The sequence below is a fragment of the Marmota marmota genome, unplaced genomic scaffold (assembly GCF_001458135.2).
Source record: "Marmota marmota marmota unplaced genomic scaffold, marMar, whole genome shotgun sequence".
Taxonomy (NCBI): Eukaryota; Metazoa; Chordata; class Mammalia; order Rodentia; family Sciuridae; genus Marmota; species Marmota marmota.
The window spans coordinates 3,998,385-4,020,647 of NW_025999977.1; the positions used below are offsets into that span (position 1 = coordinate 3,998,385).

At 36.1% G+C, this 22,263-nt stretch overlaps 1 protein-coding gene across 2 annotated transcripts in view; it reads left to right on the plus strand.

Moving 5' to 3' along the window:
* Gfpt1 (glutamine--fructose-6-phosphate transaminase 1) overlaps positions 1-22,263 on the plus strand; it is an 84,768-nt gene that overhangs the window by 57,139 nt on the left and 5,366 nt on the right. For both annotated transcript variants that reach the window (XM_048804188.1, XM_048804189.1), the window contains 4 exons: positions 11,800-11,920; positions 12,292-12,449; positions 20,695-20,809; positions 22,041-22,168. In XM_048804188.1, coding sequence (XP_048660145.1) covers positions 11,800-11,920; positions 12,292-12,449; positions 20,695-20,809; positions 22,041-22,168 — 522 coding nt within the window. The remainder of the gene's footprint in view (positions 1-11,799; positions 11,921-12,291; positions 12,450-20,694; positions 20,810-22,040; positions 22,169-22,263) is intronic.

The window sequence follows — 22,263 nt, forward strand, 5'->3', positions numbered from 1 at the left end:
CTACTGCTCTCAATTGGGGACAGAAATGATACACTGTTAGAAATTCTTGTATCATCTCTAAGTATGATATATAATGCAAGGTTTTTTGTGGATGTCAAGATTACTATAGTTGATGGACATTAGAGATCCCCTCTATGGTTTGTCATACAAAATAGTGCCATTTTCCCCCATTAATTTGAATTGTACATGTTTGTTTTTTTGGTGGGTCAAATGTACATGACACATTTTGTATGAATGCTTTTTATGTCCTGTGTATCCTGAACAATAACAACTTACTACACTTAAATCATTCTAAGTATAGCATGCTTTTCAAAATTTTGGTTTTTTTAATATGTGTATTGTGTTTTTTAATATGTGTATTGCTCTGAAGAATTTAATTCCAATGTAATACTTATATTGTAAAGTGGGGGGAAAGTTGGATTTACATTTAAAGGGGAAATGTAGCATGTAGCATTTTTTTTTTGTAGTTGTTGATACACAGCATGCTTTTATTTTGTTTATTTTTATGTGGTGCTGAGGATCAAACCCAGTGCCTCACCAAGATTGAACCTAGTGCAAGGGAAGTGCTCTGCCACTGAGCTATAGCCCCAGTCCTCTTTTTTGCTTTATTTTTAAAAATTTAATAAAATTTGTTCTAAGTAGTTGTGCATGACAGTAAAATGCATTTTGACACATCATACATAAATGGAGTATAACTTCTTATTTTGGTTGTACATGATGTAGAGCTACACAGGTCATGTAATCATATTATGCATATAGGATAATAATGTCCAATTAATTCTATCATTCTTACCCCCATATCCCTTCCCCTCCTTTCACTCCCCTCTGTCTAATCAAAAGTACCTCTATTCTTATATAGACCCCCACCCTCCTCCCCAATTGTGAATTAGCATCTGCATGTCAGAGAGAACATTCAGCCTTTGGTTCTTTGGGATTGGTTTATTTTGCTTAGTATAATATCCTCCCATTCCATCCATTTACTGGCAAATGCCAAAAATTTCATTCTTTTTTAAGGCTGAGTAATATTCCATTGTGTATATATGCTACAATTTCTTTATCCACTCATCTGTTGAAAGTTCCCTAGCTTAGCTATTGTGAATTGAGCTGCTATAAACATTGATGTGGCCACATCACTGTAGTATGCCGATTTTTAAGGCCTTTGGGTATGAACCTAGGAATGGAATAACTAACTGGGTCAAATGGTGGATCCATTCTAAGTTTTCTAAGGGATCTCCATACTGCTTTCCAGAGTGTTTGCAACAATTTGCAGTCCTACCAGCAATGTATGAGTATATCTTTTCCCCCCATCTTCACCGACACATATTATTGCTTGTATTCTTGATAATTGCCATTCTGACAGGAGTGAGATGAAATCTTAGTTTTGATATGCATTTCTCTAATTGCTAGAGATGTTGAACATTTTTTCATATATTTGTTGATCCATTGTGTATCTTCTGGGAAGTATCTGCTCATTTCTCTAGCCCATTTATTGATTGGGTTATTTGATTTTTTTTGGTGTTAAGTTTTTAAAAATTCTTTATATATCCTAGAGGTTAGTGCTCTATTTGAAGCGTATGTAGTAAAGATTTTCTCCCATTCTGTTGACTTGCTCTTCATGTTATTGTTTCCTTTGCTATGAAGAAGCTTTTTAGTTTGAATCCATCCCATTTATTGATTCCTGATTTTGTTTCTTATGCTTTAGGAGTCTTGTCAAGGAAGTCAGTTTTCCATATAGATTTCCAGTTTTCCCAGCACCATTTGTTGAAGAGGCTGTCTTTTCTCCAATGTATGTTTTTTGCGCCTTTGTCTAGTATGAGATAACTGTATTTATGTGTGCCGCAGTCTGGCTGGGCACAATTCAGGAGCCACTTATCAAACAGAAACGAACTTTATTTTTAGAACACACAGGCCACACCACAGGAGCTCTTCAGGAATTCCCTCAGAGCCCAACTGCCACCACCGGCTTCCCACAAGCCTCTCAACCCACNTCAGCAAAAATACCCCAACACTACCACAAGTCGCTGCACCAACAGATAGTTCACAATGCATACAAGTGAGTTCACAATGCATACAAGTGATACATAGTCCAGGCAAGTTCTGCAAGCAGTTCAGTGATAGCTATTGTAGAAGCTGTAGATTGGTTTTATCTTTGTCTTCACCGGCACTGGGATGAAGATAGGAATTCTGGCAATAATGGCTAAAGAAAAAATTATGTAACATTCCAGAAGGCACTAAAGAAAAGTTTGCTGGGGCCCCTTCGGCTGTGGCTCTCAACATATGTGGGTTTGTCTCTGTGTCCTTTATTCTGTACCATTGGTCTACATATCTATTTTGGTGCCAATACCATGCTGTTTTTGTTACTATAGCTTTATAATGTAGTATAAAGTCTGATATTGTAATGCCTCTTGCTTCACTCTTCTTGCTAAGGATTGCTTTGGCTATTCTGGGTCTCTTATTTTTCCAGATGAATTTCATGATTGCTTTTCCTATATCTATGAGGGATGTCATTGGTATTTTTATTGGAATTGCATTAAAATTGTATAGTGCTTTTGGTAGTACGGTCATTTTGACAATATTAATTCAAGAACAAGGTAGATCTTTCCATCTTCTAAGGTCTTCTTTAATTTCCTTCTTTAGTTTTCATTGTAGAGGTCTTTCATTTCTTTTGTTAGGTTGATTCCCAAGTATTTTTTTTTCCTGAGGCTACTGTAAATGGGGTAGTTTTCCTAATTTCTCTTTCAGAGGATTCATCAGTAATGTACAGAAATGCATTTGATTTATGGGTATTGATTTCATATCCTGTTACTTTGCTGAATTTTTTGGTTCTAGATGTTTTCTCGTGGAATTTTTTGGATCCTCTAAGTGTAGAATCATGTCATTGGCAAACAGTGATAGTTTGAGTTCTTCTTTTCCTATTCGTATCTCTTTAATTTTTTTCATCTGTCTAATCGCTCTGGCTAGAGTTTCAAGGATTATGTTGAATAGAAGTGGTGAAAGAGGGCATCCCTGTCTTGTTCCAGTTTTTAGAGGAGATGCTTTCAGTTTTTCTCCATTTAAGAATGATGTTGGCCTTGGGCTTAGCATAGATATAGCTTTTACAACGTTGAGATATGTTTCTAATATCCCTAGTTGTTCTAGGTTTTGAACATGAAGGGATGCTGTATTTTGTCGAATGCTTTCTCTACATCTATTGGGATGATTGTATGATTCTTATCTTTAAGTCTATTGATGTGATGAATTACATTTATTGATTTTCATATGTTGAACCAACCTTGCATCCCTGGAATGAACCCCACTTGATTGTGGTGCAATATCTTTTTTTTTTTTTTGCTGGTGCTGGGAATTGAACCCAGGAACTTGTGCATGCTAGGCAAGTACTGTATCAACTGAGCTATTTCCCCAGCCTGTACTATCTTTTTAATATCTGTTTTTGTATTTGATTTGCTACAATTTTATTGAGAATTTTTGCATCTAATTTCATTAGAAATATTGGTCTGAAGTTTTCTTTCCTTGCTGTGTCTTTGTCTGGTTTTAGCATCAGAGTGATACTGGCCTCATAGAATGAGTTTAGAAGGATTCCCTCTTTTTCTATTTCATGGAATAATTTGAGTAGTATTGGTATTAGTTCTTCTTTGAAGGTCTTGTACATCTCGGCTGTGAATCTGTCTGGTTCTAAGCTTTTCTTAGTAGGCTTTTTATGGCATCTTCTATTTCATTACTTGAAATGGATCTGTTTTTATATCCTCCTGATTCAGTTTGGGGTAGATCGTATGCCCTAGAAATTTGTCAACGTCTTCAAGATTTTCTGTTTTATTGGAGTGTTAATTTTCAAAATAGTTTTTAATTATCTTTGGTATTTCAGTAAGTATCTGTGTGATATTTTCTTTTTCATCATGAATTTTAGTAATTTGAGTTTTCTCTATCCTTCTTAGCGTGCCTAAGGGTTTATCAATTTTATTTATTTTTTCAAAGAACCAATGTTGTGTGCTGATCACTCAGAAAACACTCTTGGTCCGAATTTTGTCCAAATTTGAGTGTCTTTATTTAGTTGGCTGGTGACTGCCCCACAGCAAGATGTTGTTCAGGGTACAGTGCCCATCTTAATGTATTCAAGCTTTTTAAAAATAAAAACTACTTTTGCCTTGCGTAGGGGGGGTCTACAATTGCACAGAGAAGGCAAGCTCTGTTACAAAGCAAACTCCTTATAGAAGCTAAAATTAATGATTAGCTTGCAAGTGTCTGTAGCAAGGGTTGGGGACTTTTCAGTTAGGGGTGGGGTTGATATTTGCGGTTGGGCAGGGGTTGCAACTATTTAAGTTTCTTATTTAGGTTAACTGCCCACTGTAATCAAGATGATTTCTTTTTAAAATGGAGTTACTTAGGCTAAGTTCTTTAAGTACTACTTATTACCAGAATAGCTTAATATTACTTAGTCTATAATTTTACATTATTTATTGATATCCTACAATCTATAGGGTGCTTACTGACTAAGCTAGGCCATCGCACCAACTTTTTATCAATTTTTTGAATTGTTTCTTTTGTTTTAATTTCATTGATTTCAGTTCTGATTTTAATTATTTCCTGTCTTCTGCTTTTGGTGTTGATTTGTTCTGTTTCTAGGGCTTTGAGATGTAACATTAGGTCATTTATTTGTTCACTTTTTATTCTTTTAAGGAATGGACTCCATGCAATGAACTTTCCTATTAGCACTGCCTTCATAGTGTCCCAGACATTTTGATATGTTGTTATCAGTGTTCTCGTTTACCTCTAAGAATTTTTTAATCTCCTCTCTGATGTCTTCTGCAATCCACTGTTCATTCAATAGCATATTATTTAGTCTCCAGGTGTTGGAGTAGCTTCTGTTTTTTATTTTATCATTGATTTCTAATTTCATGCCATTGTGGTCTGATAGAATGCAGGGTAGTATCCCTGCTTTTTGGTATTTGCTAAGGGTTGCTTTGTGTCATAATATTTGGTCTATTTTAGAGAAGGATCCATGTGCTGCTGAGAAGAAAGTATATTCACTCATTGATGGATGAAATACTCTGTGTATGTCTGTTAAGTCTAAATTTTTTATTGTATTATTTAGTTCTATAGTTTCTTTGTTTAGTTTTTATTTGGAAGATCTACCCAGCAGTGAAAGAGGTGTGTTAAAGTCATCCAGTATTATTGTGTTGCTATCAATTTGATTCTTGAAATTGAGAAGAGTTTGTTTGATGTATGTAGATGCTCCATTGTTTGGGACATATATATTTATGATTGTTATGTCTTGTTGATGTATGGGTCCCTTCAGCAGTATGAAATGTCCTTCTTTATCTCTTTTGACTAACTGTAGCTTGAAGTCTACTTTCTCTGATATGCAGATGGAAACCCTTGATTGTTTATGCAGTCCATGTGAGTGGTATGTTTTTTTCCCCAACCATTCATTTTCAATCTGTGGATGTTTTTTCCTTCAAGATGAATTTCTTGAAGGCAGCAAATTGTTGGATTATTTTTAAAAATCCAGTCTGCCAGTCTGTATCTTTTGAGTGATGAATTTAAGCCATTAATATTCAGGGTTATTATTGAGACATGGTTTGTATTCCCTGTCGTTTGGGTTTATTTTTGGTTTTTAACTTGATTTAGTTTTTCCTTTGATTGGCTTTTTCCCTTAGTGTAGTTCCTCCCTTTGCTGATTTTCATTGTTGTTTTTCATTTCCTCCTCACTGAATATTTTGCTAAGGATGTTCTGTAGTGCAGACTTTCTAGCTGCAGATTCTTTTAAATTTTATCATGGAAGGTATTTTTTCATCATCAAATCAAAAGCTTAAATTTTCTGGATATAAGATTCTTGGTTGGCATCCATTTTCTTTCACAGCTTGGTATATGTTATTTTAGGACCTCCTAGCTTTGAAGATCTGTGTTGAGAAATTTGTTGAGATCCAAATTGGTTTCCATTTATAAGTAATCTGATTCCTTTCTCTTTTGGCTTTTAAAATTCTATCTTTATTCTGTATGCTAGTCATTTTCATATAATGTGCCTTGGTGTTGATATGTTATAATTTTGCACATTTGGTGTCCTATAAGCCTCTTGTATTCAATTTTCCAATTCATTCTTCAGGTTTGGAAATTTTCTGATAGTATTTCATTGAATAGATTGTGCATTCCTTTGGTTTGTATCTCTATGCCTTCCTCTATTTTGGTAATTCTTAAATTTGGTCTTCTCATGTTATTCCATAATGTTTGGATGTTCTGCTCATGGTTACTTACCATCTTCACTGTGTAGTCAACTTTATTTTCAAGATTATGTATTTTGTCTTCATTGTCTAAGGTTCTGTCTTCTAAGTGATCTAGTCTGTTGGTGATGTTTTCTATTGAGTTGTTAATTCGGTTTATTGTTTCCATCATTTCAAGGATTTCTGTTTGTTTTCAGAATCTCTCTTATTGAAGTAATCTTTTGCTTCCTGTATTTGCTCACGTAGCTTTTTATCGAAGCAATCTTTTGTTGCATGTGTTTGCTCTCTTAAATCATCCTTAAGTTTGTGGAACATTTTAATTATGTACATCCTGAACTTCTTCTCTGACATTTCTTCTACTGTACTGTCAATGGATTCTAATAATGTAGTATCTTGGTTTGTCTGGGGCACTTTCTTCCCTTATTTTTTCATGTTGTTCGTGTGTCTTCCCCTCTAGCAGTGCAGATCCGAGATATTACAGTTTCTACACTTATAGACTTATAGTGTCCCTACAGGTTTCCAGTATCTCTCCTTTTAGGGGAGATCAATATTAACAGATCCTAGTGTAAACAATATGCAGCCTTAAATAAATAGCTCCTATTAAGATGTTTACAGTTTTGTTGCAATAAACAAAAATGTTGTATTCCATTATTATCTATAATATAAACAATAGATTTGCAAAAGTGTCCATAGTTTCTAATAATGGACAAAGAGAGAATCTAGGGAGGGGGTATAGGATGAGATAGATGTTAAGAAGGTAGGAAATGAGGATATAGAAATATTAGATCTTAGGAAGTGTGAAAGAGGAATGAATAGAAGTTGGCTGGTAGCAGGAGAAAAGAGAGAAAGAGACTCTGGGGAGACAGATTGTAAAGGTTAGGCGAGTGTTGGAGGAAGAGACCACCAAGAGACTGTCTCATGCAACAGCAAAGGGTTTATTGGGGTCCAGCATGCTGGGGCTCAGAGCTCACTTGAATAGAGCAAAGAGCCCTGAGAACAGCTTAAGCAGAGCTTATATACTTTCCTTGGAGAGGGCAGGGAGGGAAGTTCATTGACGGGTCAGGGCGAGTGGGCGGTTTGCCTGCAACCGGCAGTTAGGGACAGCACATTCTGGGAACAAGATTAGCAAACAGTTCTCAAGATTATTAACCTTTCAAGATAAATGGGAAGAAAATAGAGGGAATACATAAAACAAAACAAAACAAAATTAATAAGAAAATGAAAAACAAAAGATAAAAGAGTATACAACAAAGTTGTAATATACTATTCAGACAACCCAGTCCTCAGTAGCCTACTACATGAAAAATACTTGGTTTCACAAATGTTGGGGATGTGAGGGTGGGAAAAGAGGGGAAAAAAAACCTTGAAGGAAAATTGTACAATTCTTTCTGTTTGAGTTCAGTATCTTTCCTGCTTGCCTTCTCAGTTGATAGTTGGAGTTGGTTGTCTGGTGTTTGCTAGTATCTCCATTCTCAGTATAGTAAAGGTTATTAGGGTGGGAGGATTGGTCTTGGAGGCGGAACTCCTGGAGGTAGGATATAGCATTTGCCGGTCCCTGTTCAAAGACTGTGCTCCAAGGATCTTCTTTGGGGCCCACTTGTGAGATGTGGGTGCCTGGTCTTAGCCCTTTATATCGCCTGTAGACCCCACAGTTCTTGGTCTCTTAATTTATACTCTAAACTGTATCTCTCTTGCCCTCTCCCTTTCTACTTCCCAATCAGGAATCTCTCTCTCTGGTGGTCCTGTGGGCAGAGCACTGGGGCCTGTACCCCTGTCGTGGAGAGCTGTTCTGTATCGGGCAGATCAGGACCGGCTTTGAGAGCTCCGGGCCAGCCATGTAGCTGCAAGCATTGTGGTGCCGGGTTGGTGGCTGGGGAGAGGGGGTTGTTGGGAGACTATAGGGACCTTGATATTGCTTTTAGGCCTCAGCTGGTGTCCCAAGATGGGAGTTGCCCCAACTAAAGATGGCGATGGTAGAGGCAGGGGTAACTCAAGATTGTGGCAAAGGTGTCCCAAGATGGAAGCGACTACTTTCTGAGATCCCCGGGGTAGTGAGGGTGGGCTGTGTGGTTGGGCAGCATGTTCAGAGATGCAGTACTGTTGCATCTCTGCCTCTTTATCAAAGTGATTTTTCCCTTCCTGTATATTCTCTCTGATTTCATTCTTTATGCTGTCCTTTACTTTGCAGATCAGTTTAACTATGTACATTCTAAACTCCTTGTCTGACATTTCTTTTACTGTGATGTCAGTGGATTCTGTTATTTGTTTGTGACAGTTTGTTCCCCTGCTTTTTCATGTTGTTTGTGTGTCTACCCATCTAACAGTATGGATCTAAGGCAGTAGAATTTCTACCCTGTGGACTTACAGTGTCCCTGAAGTTTTCCAGTACCTTCACTGTTTAGGGGAGATAAATAATAACAACCATTGCAAGCAATATACAGCAGTAAACCAGATAATTCCTACTACGACATCTACAGTGTTATTTATGATAATATACAGAAATGATATGATCAGTTATTGCCTACGGTAAAAATAGCAAATTTGCAAAAGGATTTACAGTTTCAAATGGTGGACAGGGAGAGAACAGAAGTGATATAGGATGTGATGATTATGAGAGAGGAGGAGATAAGACAGAAGTGAAAGATCAAAGGAAGAGTGAAAGGGAGAAAATAGAGATTTGCTGTTAGCAGGAGAAAAGAGAATGAAGGGAAACCATAGGAGAAAAACATACACACACATATATATATAAAGTAAAAATTTAAAACAAAAATAAAAATAAAGTACACAAAACGAAACTAAAAAATACTAATCCAACATTCTAATTCACAAAAAACTAATCCATAAAAAATAACTGGCTTCAAAGATGCTAGACATGAGAGAAGAAAACAAAAATGAAAATGTATAAATATCCATGTACCATCAAGGTCACAATTAAATGAGTAAAAGAATAAAAAATTTTTATAAAAGGAAAAAACATCTTGATGAAAAGTTAAAGAATTATTTCTATTGTAGTTCAGTATATTCTCAGTTTCTTTTCTCAGCAGTTTTAGGTGGGTGTCATCTGGATCATGATGCTCCACCCTCTGGCTTGCTGGTTTGAGAAAGGTAATCCTGTAGGAGGAATTTCTGGAGACAGGGTTTAGGCTTAGGGGTGGGCTCCAGGCTTTTCACTGAATGCCAGTTGGCCTGGAGATTTAGATCAGTACACCACCAGTGTCCAGTAATTGCTGGTCCATGCTGGAAGAATGTACCCCAGGGCTCTCCCCTGGGTTCCACGCATGTGATGGGAGGCCCTATTCTTAGTCCCCTTTGTCACACTGTGGATACCACGTTTACTGATCTGGGCCTTCAGTCTAGGAACAAATCTCTCCTGGTCCTGCCCTTCTGAGTTCCCAGCCAAATTCACTCCTGCCCTTCCGAGTTCTGGGATTTGTCTCTCCCAGCCAGGCCTGCAAGCAGTCTAGTTGGAGGAAGAAGGGTAGAGCTGGGTGGGTTTCTGAGACCAGTAGTCTCCTATGTAAACCTCTCTGTACGTTTGATTTTCTCCTGGTCACTTAAGCACACTTTGTTGCTCAATGTATGTTTACTGGACCTGTATTTTGGGCCAAACTTGGGTTTGCCAGGAATTGGCTTCCTCAGATGCTGGGGTAGGGGGGCGGCGCACAGCTGGGAAATGGTGCCTTCCTTTGTTCTCTGCACATAGCCTGGAGAGATGGCGGCTTCTTTCCCCACACACAGATATGATGCGGCGCATCTTTTAGGTTTGTTGGGCAATGTCCTTGATCTCTAAAGGCTTCATACCCAGGTACGCCTTGGACCTTCCCAAAATGCACCTTGGACCTCCCAAAAATGTGGGTTGCTTTCATTCCCTTATCCCTGTACTGTCCTCACAGAGGAACCACTTTGACTGGTGCTTCTGACCCAGTTATGGCAGCAGCTGTGTCCGTGAGGATTTTTTCCTTATTATATCTAACCTCCTGTGTCCCCATTCTGCTTTAAATGTCCAATTTTAAATTCCGGTAAAGCACCCCCCACTCCCTTTGGTTCACCCACCTTGTGGAGAAGCTCCCTGTCTACTTTCTTGGTTTCACACCACAAAGCAGCCAGGAACACGACCTCCTGTATTCTGCCATCTTGAAAAACTCTAGCATTTTAATGTCAATAACTTATATATAATTAATAAGGAAAATACGTCAGTGGAAAATAATGACAAAAGGAGCATTTCTTTTTTTGGAACCGTGGATTGAACCCAGGGTGCTTAACTATTGAGCTATGTCCCCAGCCCTTTTTTATTTTTTATTTTAAGGCAGAGTCTCATCACTAAGTCTCAGTAAGTTGCTTAGAGACTCACTGAGTTGCTGAGGCTGGCTTTGACGTTGTGATCCTCCTGCTTCAGCCTCTGAATCACTGGGATTATAGGCTTTTATCACCATGCCTGCAAGAGCATTTTAGTTTTGAAGACTCTGTTCATGGTGTTAAAATATTTCCAAAAAATGCCAAACCCAAGTTATTGGAAATCTAAATAGAACAATCCAGTTCTGTTTCAATTTGTGGACAAGCAAAAGTTGAAGGGCTGTGGAATAAGGACATATTTACAGTCTTTATTACTATGGAGGAGGAATGTAGAGATGAGGTGAAAGATGGGCTTGCTTGGTGAGGGTGTTGGAGGGCTGTCAGGTCAGGGCATCTCTAGAGTTTGTGTTGAAAGAATCACTATACCGGGCTGGGATGTGGCTCAAGTGGTAGCGTGCTTGCCTGGCATGCGTGCGGCCCGGGTTCGATCCTCAGCACCACATACAAAGACAACGTCTGCCGATAACTAAAAAAAATAAATATTAAAAATTCTTTCTCTCTCTCTCTCCCTCTCTTTAAAAAAAAAAAAAAAAGAATCACTATACCTATTCACATCCATAGAGCCTCAAGTTTTTCTGTCTGAACATTTATATTTTCTATTAATTTTATGTTTGGAGAAAATTAAAAAAAAATTTAATTAGAATGGAAATTGAGTGAAAGGAAATAAGGTGTCCTTTGAACAGAGACATAAACCACACTCTTATCACCCCTCTTCAATACTCCAAAATTTGAAAATGTGAGCTTTCTTAAAACAGGATTTCTAAAATGTGCTGACTTTTTTGGAAAATGATACTATGTATACATACATTGCATGTTTAAAGTGTTCAGGTTTTCACTGAATACTTGTACATCTGTTGTCTCGTTTGAAATCCCTCAATGAGTATGGTATTATATGAATTTTCATTTTAAAGATTAGGAATTGGGAAGTTTAGAGATAATATACAAGCTGACTCACAACAGTGCTTTTTCTGTTTCTCAAAATGTTTTATGTGTGGGTGTATTTGCATTGGTAGTCGTCTAAAGAGACTTGTTCTGAAATGTTAACAGTGCTTATTTCTTGGGTAGTGGGATCTTATTTTTTATGCTTTAATCTGTATTGTATTTTCTAACTTTATGTATTTATCATTTTTATAATCAGAAAAAGTGAAAACTGTATGTTAAGTCCAAAGAAACCCAGTGGAAAAAAGTATCTGAAGGCAAGTTGTATGATTACATCACCTTTTCTCTGCAGACACGTCAGGTTCTTGAGGAGCTGACTGAATTGCCAGTGATGGTGGAACTAGCCAGTGATTTCCTAGATAGAAACACACCAGTCTTTCGAGATGATGTTTGCTTTTTCATTAGTCAATCAGGTAAGTTCATTTTAAAAACTTGAAGGAAAGTCATTTTTTTCCTACTAATTCTAGCATATCTTGGCAAACAATGGTATTTAAAAATAAATTGGTTTTGCATGACATACAGATTTACTTCCATATTTATGTTCTTTATGAATTAGTAAAAATGAATATCTTTTACTTGCAAAGAGTTGAATTTTCAGACAGGAGGCAAAGGGATCCTAAAAAACCTATTATTAAAAAATTTTTAAGTTTATTAAAGGCATCTTTTCTGTTTCATTTAAAATGTGTGATATTATTAAAAATGTGATCCATTTGTTTTTACATCTAAGAAACAACATATGCTGAAACTATTCCATGTTGTACTTTTGCTGTACTCTTTTATACAGGTGAGACAGCAGATACCCTGATGGGTCTTCGGTACTGTAAGGAGAGAGGAGCTTTAACTGTGGGAATCACAAACACAGTTGGCAGTTCTATATCAAGAGAGACAGATTGTGGTGTTCATATTAATGCCGGTCCTGAGATTGGTGTGGCCAGTACAAAGGTAAATTCTTGAATTCTGTCTCTGATGATTATTAATCATAGTATTGGGTAAAACAGACTAGCATATAGTATAGTCTATATCTTCTTTTTCTTTTTCTTTCTTTCTTTTTTTTTTTTTTTAGCAGTTATAGAACTCATATATTTTACTTGTCATTGTAATTATTGTAAGACTTAAAGGTCAGTATAGATAAGACTGTCATCTACTCTTCTTCTCTCCAATCTTAGTGTTTAAAAAGGACAAAGTATATATCATAAGTCTACTTTGAAAATGTCTCTGCTGGCTGTCCCTATTCATCACTTGTAATCCTCCTGTGAGGCATAGTGGAATACATAGTACTTATGCATATGGCACCCCTTTCTTTTATTAAATATAGTTAGGAATTAGAAAAGTAATAGATTGGAAATATCCAGTTTAATTAAGGTAGTTTTTTTGACATTTTTATTTATAGATTCCTGGATTCTTATAAATAGGTCAAAATTATGTACTACTTTTGAAGATTTGTAAGGAGTATACATTTGGTATAAATTTGGCAATTTAAAAACTAATATTTTTAAAAAATTAAAAAACAATAGCTAAATTATAGACCCAACCTAGGTGCCCTTCTACAGATAAATAGATAAAGAAAGTGTGGTACATATACAAAATGGAATATTACTCGGCCATAAAGAAGAATAAAATTATGGCATTTGCTGGTAAATGGATGGGACTGAAGAATATCATCCTAAGTAAAATAAGCCAGTCCCCCCAAAACAAAGGCTGAATGTTTTCTCTCATATGCGGATGCTGACTCACAATAATGGGGGTGGGTAGGGAAGAATAGAAGTTCTTTGGATTAGACAAAGGGTAATGAAGGGAAGGGAGGGTGAATGGGAATAGGAAAAATAGTAGAATGAATTGAACATTACTATCCTATGTGCATATATGATTAATTCTGTATCATGTACAACCAGAAGAATGAGAAGTTATACTCTAAATATGTATGTCAAGATAGATTCTATCATGTATAACTAATAAGAACAAATAAAAATACCAAATAAATGAGTATTTTATGAAAAAATATATATTTCTAGTTAGATGTTACATTTGTGGAGGTATAAAGGAACTTTCATTTCTTTCTCTCCTTTTTTGGTATGGTGGATGGAACCCACAGGTGCTTTACCACAGAGTTACACTCTCAGTCTTTTTTATTTTTTGAAAGTATCTCACTAAGTTACTGAGGGTCTTACTAAGTTGCTGAGACTAGCCTTGTGCTTGAAATCCTTCTGCCTTATCTTCCCAAGTTCCTGGGATTACAATCATGTACCACTACATCTGGCTTCTGCCTTTGCCTTTTAGTTCTTTTTTTTTTTAAAGTACTTTATTATTTTTCTTATTGGGTCTTTTTAGTTATACATGACAATAGAATTCATTTTGACATAATTATAAAAGCATAGAATATAATTTGTTCTGATTTAATTCCTAGTTCTCCTTCCCCCATTCCCTTCTCACAACTCTACTGATCTTTCTACTATTTATTTGTAGTTTTTAAAAAATTGTTATGAATGTACACGATGGTGAGATTCACTGTGGTTATATTCATATATGTACATAGGAAGGTTATGTTGTATTCATTTTACAATCTTTCCTTTTCCCATTTCCCCTCCCTTCCCTTCATTTCCCTTAGTCTACCCCACTGAACTTCTATTCTTCCCTGGACTGCTGCTTATTGTGGGTTAGTTTCCACATATCAGAGAAAACATTTGACCTTTGGTTTTTTGTGATTGGCTTATTTTACTTAGCATGATAGTCTCCAGATCCATCTATTTACCAGCAAATGTGATAAAGTCATTCTTCTTTATGACCAAGTAATACTCCGTTGTGTATGTATGCCATATTTTCTTCATCCATTCATTTGTTGAAGGGCACCTAGATTGGCTCTTTAGTTTGGCTGTTGTGAATTGAGCTTCTATATAAACATTGCTATCGCTGTGTCTCTGTAATATACTGATTTTAAATCCTTTGGATATTTACTGAGAAGTGGGATGGCTGGGTCATATTGTGGTTCCATTCCTAGTTTTTTGAGGAATGTCCATGTTGCTTTCCAGAACAGTTGCACTAATTTGCAGTCCCACTAATAATTTATGAGTGTACCTTTTCCTCTATATCCTTGCCAACATTTATTCTTCTTGTATTCTTGATAATTGCCATTTTGACTGGAGCGAGATGAAAGCTCAGTGTAGTTTTAATTTGCATTTCTCTAATTGCTAGAGATGTTGAATATTTTTTTCATTTATTTGTTAACCATTTGTATTTCTTCTTTTGAGGCGTGTTTAGTTCTTTTGCCCATTTATTGATTGGAAGATGATGATGATGATGATGATGATTTTAGGTGTTAAGTTTTTGAGTTCTTTATATATCTTGGATATTAATACCCTATCTCAGGAGCAGGTGGCAGAGATTTTCTCCCATTCTGTTGGTTCTCTCTTCACACTCTTTATTGTTTCTTTTGCTGTAAAGAAGCTTTTAAATTTGATTTCGTTCCACTTATTGATGTTTGATTTTACTTCTTGAGCCTTAGGAATCTTTTAAGGAAGTCAGTTCCTGAGCTGACGTGTTGGAGTATTGGGCCTACATTTTCTTATAGCAGGTGCAGGGTTTCTGGTCTAATTCCTAGGTCTTTGATCTACTTTGAATTTTGTGGAAGATGAGAGAAGGGGGTTAAATTTCATTCTACTGCATATGAATTTCCAGTTTACCCTGCACCATTTGTTAAAAAGGTTACTTTTTTCCAATGTATGTTTGGTCTAGTATGAGATACCTGTATTCATGTGGGTTTGTCTCTGTGTTTTCTATTCTGTTCCATTGGACTTCATATCTGTTTTGATGCCAATAGTATGCTATTTTTGTTACTGTAGCTCTGTAGTATATAATTTAGTTCTGGTATTTTGATGCTTCATGCTTCTAAACAATGCCTCCTTTTCTAAACAATTGCTTTGGCTATTCTGAATCTTTTATTTATGCAAATGAATTCCATAACTGCTTTTCTAGTTCTGTGAAGAACATCATTGTAATTTTGATGGGAAATGCATTGAATCTGTATAGTGCTTTTGATAGTATGGCCATTTTGACAGTATTAATTCTGCCTATCCAAAAACATGGGAGATCTTTCCATCTTTTGAGATCTTCTTCAATTTCTTTCTTCAGTGTTCTATAACTTTCATTGTATAGGTCCTTTACCTCTTTTGTTAGATTGATTTCCAATTATTTTATTTATTTTTGAAGCTATTTTCAATGGGACAGTTTTCCTAATTCTTTTTTAGTAGATTCATCATTTAGTACAGGAACGTGATTTATTTGTGGATGTTGACCTTATATCCTGCTACTTTTCTGAATTTCAGTTCTTTTAAAGGCTTATTAAGACCATGTTGCTCTTTGAAAGTAGGACATGCATAAATTTAATAATAATTAAAAAAAATCAGGACTGGGGTTGTATCTTAGTGGTAGAGTGCTTGTCTAGTGTGTGTGAGGCATTGGGTTTGATTATCAGCACCACATAAAAATAAAATAAAGGTCCACGAACAACTAAAAAAAATATTTTTAAAAAATTAATCTTAGAAAGTTATATAAATGCAGATGACTTATCTCTCCATAGATATTACACTTTATGATTTCCAAATGTTCAATTTCTCATTATCTGTTTTTCTGTTTAAATCTAATATTTTTTGCTGATTATCTAATAAGACACTTTAGTGCTGATGGTTTTGAGTTTAATTAAAGGGTTATGGAAGATGATGGTAATGGATCAATAACCACACTTAACTTTTTTTTCCTCAAAAAGAATCTCATGGAAAATTTTTTTTTGTGTGCAAAATTTGTAATTCTTATGTAAAAACTTTGAGGTTTTAATTTCTTGGGTATTTTGATACTACTAACACTATAATTTATGGATAGCTGAAACTTGAATTTTCTCTGTATGGTAATTAAAATGTAAGTTGTTTGTGCTTGGTTTTCATCCTGTGGCTGAATAAATAACCAGCTGCCCTCAGCAACAGTTAATGGATTTTTAGAGCAGTGTCCAGACAGATGCTTTGATGAGGGTGGCGATTAGAATCCCAGGGCTTCTTTATTCACAACATATCGTGAAACAAGGGCTTTAATGTGGTGTATGTGGAATATAGCACAGTTCGTCTTTTATAAGATCTTTCTGGAATTGTGAGCTGCCAAGGGAAATGCTATTTTTAAAATTTTCACTTTTTTTAACGAGAACTTTTTATTATGACAATATTCAAACATGTAGCAGAGTTAAAATAATTTTACATTAACACCCATCAATACTCATCAATTGGATTCTACCATTAACCTTTTTTTCTACAGTTTTACAGAGAGATCGTTTTCATGATATAACATTCACCAGTTTTAAGTGTGTAGTGTCAGTAAATTTATTTGGCTATGCAACTGTCCCAACAACCCAGTTTTAGACTAAGACTTTAATCACATGCCAAAGTTTCTTTGTACTCCTTGATCGCCAGTTCCCACCCTTAACCTCCAGCCTCATACCCAGCAGCTACTGCTTTCCCTTGCTGTATTTTGTCATTTTTCAGAAATTTCTTATAAATAGGATGGTATAATACTTGTCTTTTATGTCTGGTTTCTTTCATTTAGTATGAAGTTTTTGAGGTTCATTGATACTGTTACTTGTATTAATAGTTCTTTCTGCAAGTCTTTAAAATATTTTTATTTTGAAATAAACATAGATTTAGAGGAAGTTACAAAGTTGTTATTAATCAAGTTCACATTACTATAATGAAATATCTGAGGCAGGTTAACTTATAAAAGAGAAAAGATTTCTTTTGGCTCACATTTCTGGAGTTTCCATTTCCAAATTAGACAGTCCCATTTTATGCCTCTGGCAGGGATGCTACATCACAGCAGGAGTGCATGGTAGAACAACAGCTGAGCCAGAAAGCTGAGAGAGACTAAGAATCAGGGGTCCCACAGTCTCCTTTGAGGACATATGCCCAGTGACCTGAGGACCTTCCAGTAGGTTCCAGCTCTTAAAGGTCCTACTACCTCCCAGTAGTGCCACCTGGGGAACCAAACCTTTGAGGGGAATACTCCTCTAGACTATAGCACTAGTACAGAGAAGTCCCATGTTTCCTTCACCCAGTTTTCCCCAATCCTTATATCTTCTGAAATAAGCATATATGTTTTTAATACCTTCATTTTATTTATTTGTTTGTTTATTTACTATGTGGTGCTGAGGATCGAACCCAGTGCCTCACACATGCTAGGTGAGTGCTCTACCACTAATCCAGAACCCCAACACTGAAACAAGCATCTTTTTATAGTACATACTTAAATTTCTTGGCTGGGTGCAGTGACGCACGTGTGTAATCCCAGTGCCTCAGGAGCTGAGACAGGAAGATTGCAAGTTCAAAGCCAGCCTCAGCAAAAGCGAGGTGCTAAGCAACTCAGTGAGACCCTATCTCTACATGAAATACAAAATAGGGCTAGGAATGTGGCTCAGTGGTCGAGTGCCCCTGAGTTTAATTCCAGGTACCCTCACTCTCCAAAACAAAAGAAAAAAAAAACTTGTCTTAAAAAATTTGACAATATGGCAATATGGCGATTTGGTGTTACTTTAATTTTTTTCTTGGATTTCAAAGTAATTTTTTCTTCAACTGTCTTAGATATTCTGGGCTGGAGTTATTTAAAATAAGTGTTGGAATATTTAGTCATAGACCATTTCTGAATGGTAAATGTGTATGTTAATGGGTAATCAAAAGAGTTGATCATTGACCCTGTTACTTAAGCTCAATGATCCAGCGTATGAATTCCCAGCTTTGCCTGAAAAAACTATTAGGATTACAGGGATATTATTTCCCATAATGTCAGACCGTAGACAATTTGATATTTCTGTAGGAATTGATGGATATAAATGTGCAGGTTCAGCCATTTTTGTATGTTATTGCAGGTGTTTAAAATTTCACCACAGTGCTGACTTTAGAAATATACTCATCTGACTTTGTTTTTGGCTGAATAAAAAGAAAAACCAAGTTTAAAAGTTCAGAGTCAACATTTTCCTGGTTAATTCTTTCAAACCTCAGTAGATTCTAAATGTGTGGTGTTGCTTAATTTTCTTACAGTTGTTTTCCTTGTATATATTGATAAAATAAAAAATATGGGGACTGGGAGTATAGTTCAGTCGTAGAGTATTTGCCAAACATGCATGATGTTCTAAGTTCAATTCCCAGCACTGGTGGGGTAGGGTGTGGAGAAAAACATGATTTTAAAATTGGAAATTATACTGTAACAGCAGAGTAATGGAAAAATGTATACATTAAAGTTACTCTGTTTAATATTTATATTTAAAAAATAATGTTGAAATGTTTGCATTCCAAAGAAACATTAGTTTGTAGAATGACATTTTTAGTAATTGGCTAGTGGAATTGGAATACTTATTGTCTCGTCAGTTTGGATTGGAAACAGTTTGGATATCCCACAAGTCAAGATATTGGGGCTGGGGCTGGGGTTGTGGCTCAGTGGTAGAGCGCTTGCCTAGCATGTGTGAGGCACTGGGTTCAATTCTCAGCACCACATATGAATAAATGAATAAACAAAACAGAAGTTGACAAATAATAGAGAAAAATGAATGAGTGAACTGCAAAACAGAAAGTTTTAAAACCTTCTTGTTAGTGGTTCTTACCTGCTCTTTTGGAACCTTCCTGGAATTTCATCTATAGTATTGTAGTGCAAAAGCAAACAGGATGGCCATAGAATCTTTCTCAGTGTGATGTTTCACTAAGTCCTGATGTGTTAGCATTGGTTTTATATGAAATCTGTTTGCTGTCTCTGTACTGGAAGTTCTGTTCAGTTTAATAAGAAAGAGATAAGTAAAACAACAGAAAAGGATAAAACAAAATTCTCCATTGCAGTTATAATTGACTACTTATAAAGCACAAGAATATCAACTAAAGACTTAGAATGAGTAAGAATTCAGAAAGTGCTTTTTATAAAACATATTGGAAGAAGTCTTGTCTATAAATTGAAAATATCTACTTAGAAAAGTAGATGAAGAGGTATGTGTTGGAGAGGAACTCTTATTTTTAATAGCTGTAGAAAGTAAGTAAAAAAAAAACTTTACTAAGAAACAAGATGCTCCATAAATATTTGTTTAATAAATGAAAACTAGTACATTATAGACTTAAAAATTCCCAGCACAAATTGATGAAAGTACGTTATTCTGAATAGAAAATTGATTTTTGTAGAGATGTTGGAACTGTGAGACAAAATCAGTAGTCTTGCAACATAGATCTAGGATAGCAAGGAACTCAGACTACAGGAAGTGTCAGAAATCAATAGAAAATGGAGGCAAAATTGGCTGCTTATAAAATAAAAACAGAAGGTACCATCTTATATCAAAATCAATTTCAGATATACTAAAAAGAAAAAGAAAAATCAATAAAAAGGAACAGTTAAAGCAACAGAACTAAGAAAGTTTAATATTTAACTGGTGTTACAATATGGAAGCATTGGCTAAGCTGACAAATACTACATAAAAGTTAAAAACAAAACAAAACTGTGTGTCTACCAAACTTAAGAAAAATACTCAAAATATATTAAAAGCCTTCTTAAGAATAATTTAAAAAAAAGAAGAAGAAGACAAACAAAAGCCCCAGTTGAAAAATGGGTGAAGAACAACAAAATGAATTGTCAAATAAGGAAACAAATGGCCAACCAACATTTTTGGATTCAAGCTATGCATGGTAGTGGGTCCTGATGTTATATGCCTGTAGTCGCAGCTACATGGAAGGTGGAGAGAGAAGGATCATTGAACCATTGAGTTCAAGACCAGCAGGACCCTGACTCAAGGGAAAAAAAAAGGGGTGGTGGTGTCAATTGTCTAGCAGCCAAAATGGACTATTTCCAGTTTAGTGCCACTTGTGTTGCTTTTAAAAGATAGACAATGTACATTGTAAAACTACTGGGAGCTGGGTGTGGTGATGCATGCCTGTAATCCCAGCAGCCTGGGAGGCTGAGACAGGAGGACTGCAGGTTCAAGGCCAGCCTTAGGAATTTAGCAAGGACCTGTCTCAAAATAGAAAAGGGCTAGGTATGTGGTTCAGTGGTTAAAAGCCCCTGAATTAAATTCCTAGTACCAAAACCAAATAAAAAAAATGAATGTGTATTTTCTTTTCATCCTTTTAAAAAAATATATTTTAAGATGCAACTGCCACTAATTTCTGCCTTTTTTGTGACATTTCAGGCTTACACCAGCCAGTTTGTATCTCTTGTGATGTTTGCCCTTATGATGTGTGATGACAGAATCTCCATGCAAGAGAGACGCAAAGAGATCATGCTTGGATTGAAACGGCTGCCTGGTACAAGGATATTCACATTTTAGTTTTCTTTTTAGAAAAAGTGTTGTAAAGGGTTTATTTAGTGAAAGGGAAATAATGCTTCAAGGTACATGGAGTGGGTGCCTTTAAGAGAGGAAATAGCCTCATGTCTTCTGAGTTGTTTATGACCTGTTTGGGAGCCTTCCTTCCACGAATTATTTATCTGGGGTCGTTAGTACAATTTCCTGCCATAGTTTAGTGCATCTGCACCAATATTACCTTGTTGGAAATTTTTGTTATCATAGACCTTATCCATTTCTCCAGATTGACAAGTAGCTGAGGTCCCTGGGCAGTAAACAGCCAGTTGGGTGCCACACAGGGGTAGAGCCTGAATTTCTTTTCCCCACCTCCCTTGCTCATGTCTGTCTGGCTACTTATTCCCCTCTCAGGGACTCAGAACTCTAAAACCCTTCTGGTTGTGAGTGTTGGATCACTTGTTTGATTTTGTAGAGTTCAAGATCTTGCTAGACAAGACAAACAAAAGCCCAAGTTGAAAAATGGGTGAAGAACAATAAAATGAATTCTCAAATAAGGAAACAAATGGCCAGCCAACATTTTTGGATTCAAGCTATGCATGGTAGTGGGGCCTGGTGTTATATGCCTGTAGTCAAGGGGTTGGGATAGTGAGTTTTAGGGTTCCTTGCTTTAGCCTAAGAGGAGGTGTTTGATGGCAGGTGAGCACTGTGGAATCTTTAATACAGATGATGATGGCAGCAGAGCCACAGGCATAGTCCCTAGGCATAGTCCCTCAGGGGCATCTGCAGGTTAGTTCTTATAGCAATCCATGTCACAGCACCAGTTATATTACTTGGTGATGGGGTTCCCTGGTTCTTGTCTTCCTGAAAGAAAGGGTTCAGAGACACCAGTAGAAAACGTGTATGGGGTTTATTTAGAGAAATGGAAGTAACACTCCAAGGTGTGTGGAATAGGCTGCCTCCAAGAGAGGAAACTTTACTTTTGTTTTCTAAGTGAGTTGGTAGTGAATGAAATTCTTTTATTACTGTTGAATCTGTGGTTTGTAACTACTTAGTTAATATAAGATCATTCTATTTTTTGCTCCCATGTATTTAAAAATCCTATGCTGATAACAGAAGAATAGAAATATTGGTCTTTCGTTGGTTGCTACCAATATATTATTGTTGTTATATCTGTTTGTTCAGTTAATGATCCATTTCTCATAGATTTTGCTAATAGTAAATTTACTTCTTAACAGATTTAATTAAAGAAGTACTGAGCATGGATGATGAAATTCAGAAATTGGCAACAGAACTTTATCATCAGAAGTCAGTCCTGATAATGGGACGAGGCTATCATTATGCTACTTGTCTTGAAGGGGCACTGGTATGTTTCCTCATTTACAGTTAATTTTAGTCTTCTGACTTATGGACCTGGCATGTAGTCATACTTACTACTTTTTGCAGTGTCTTATGCATGCT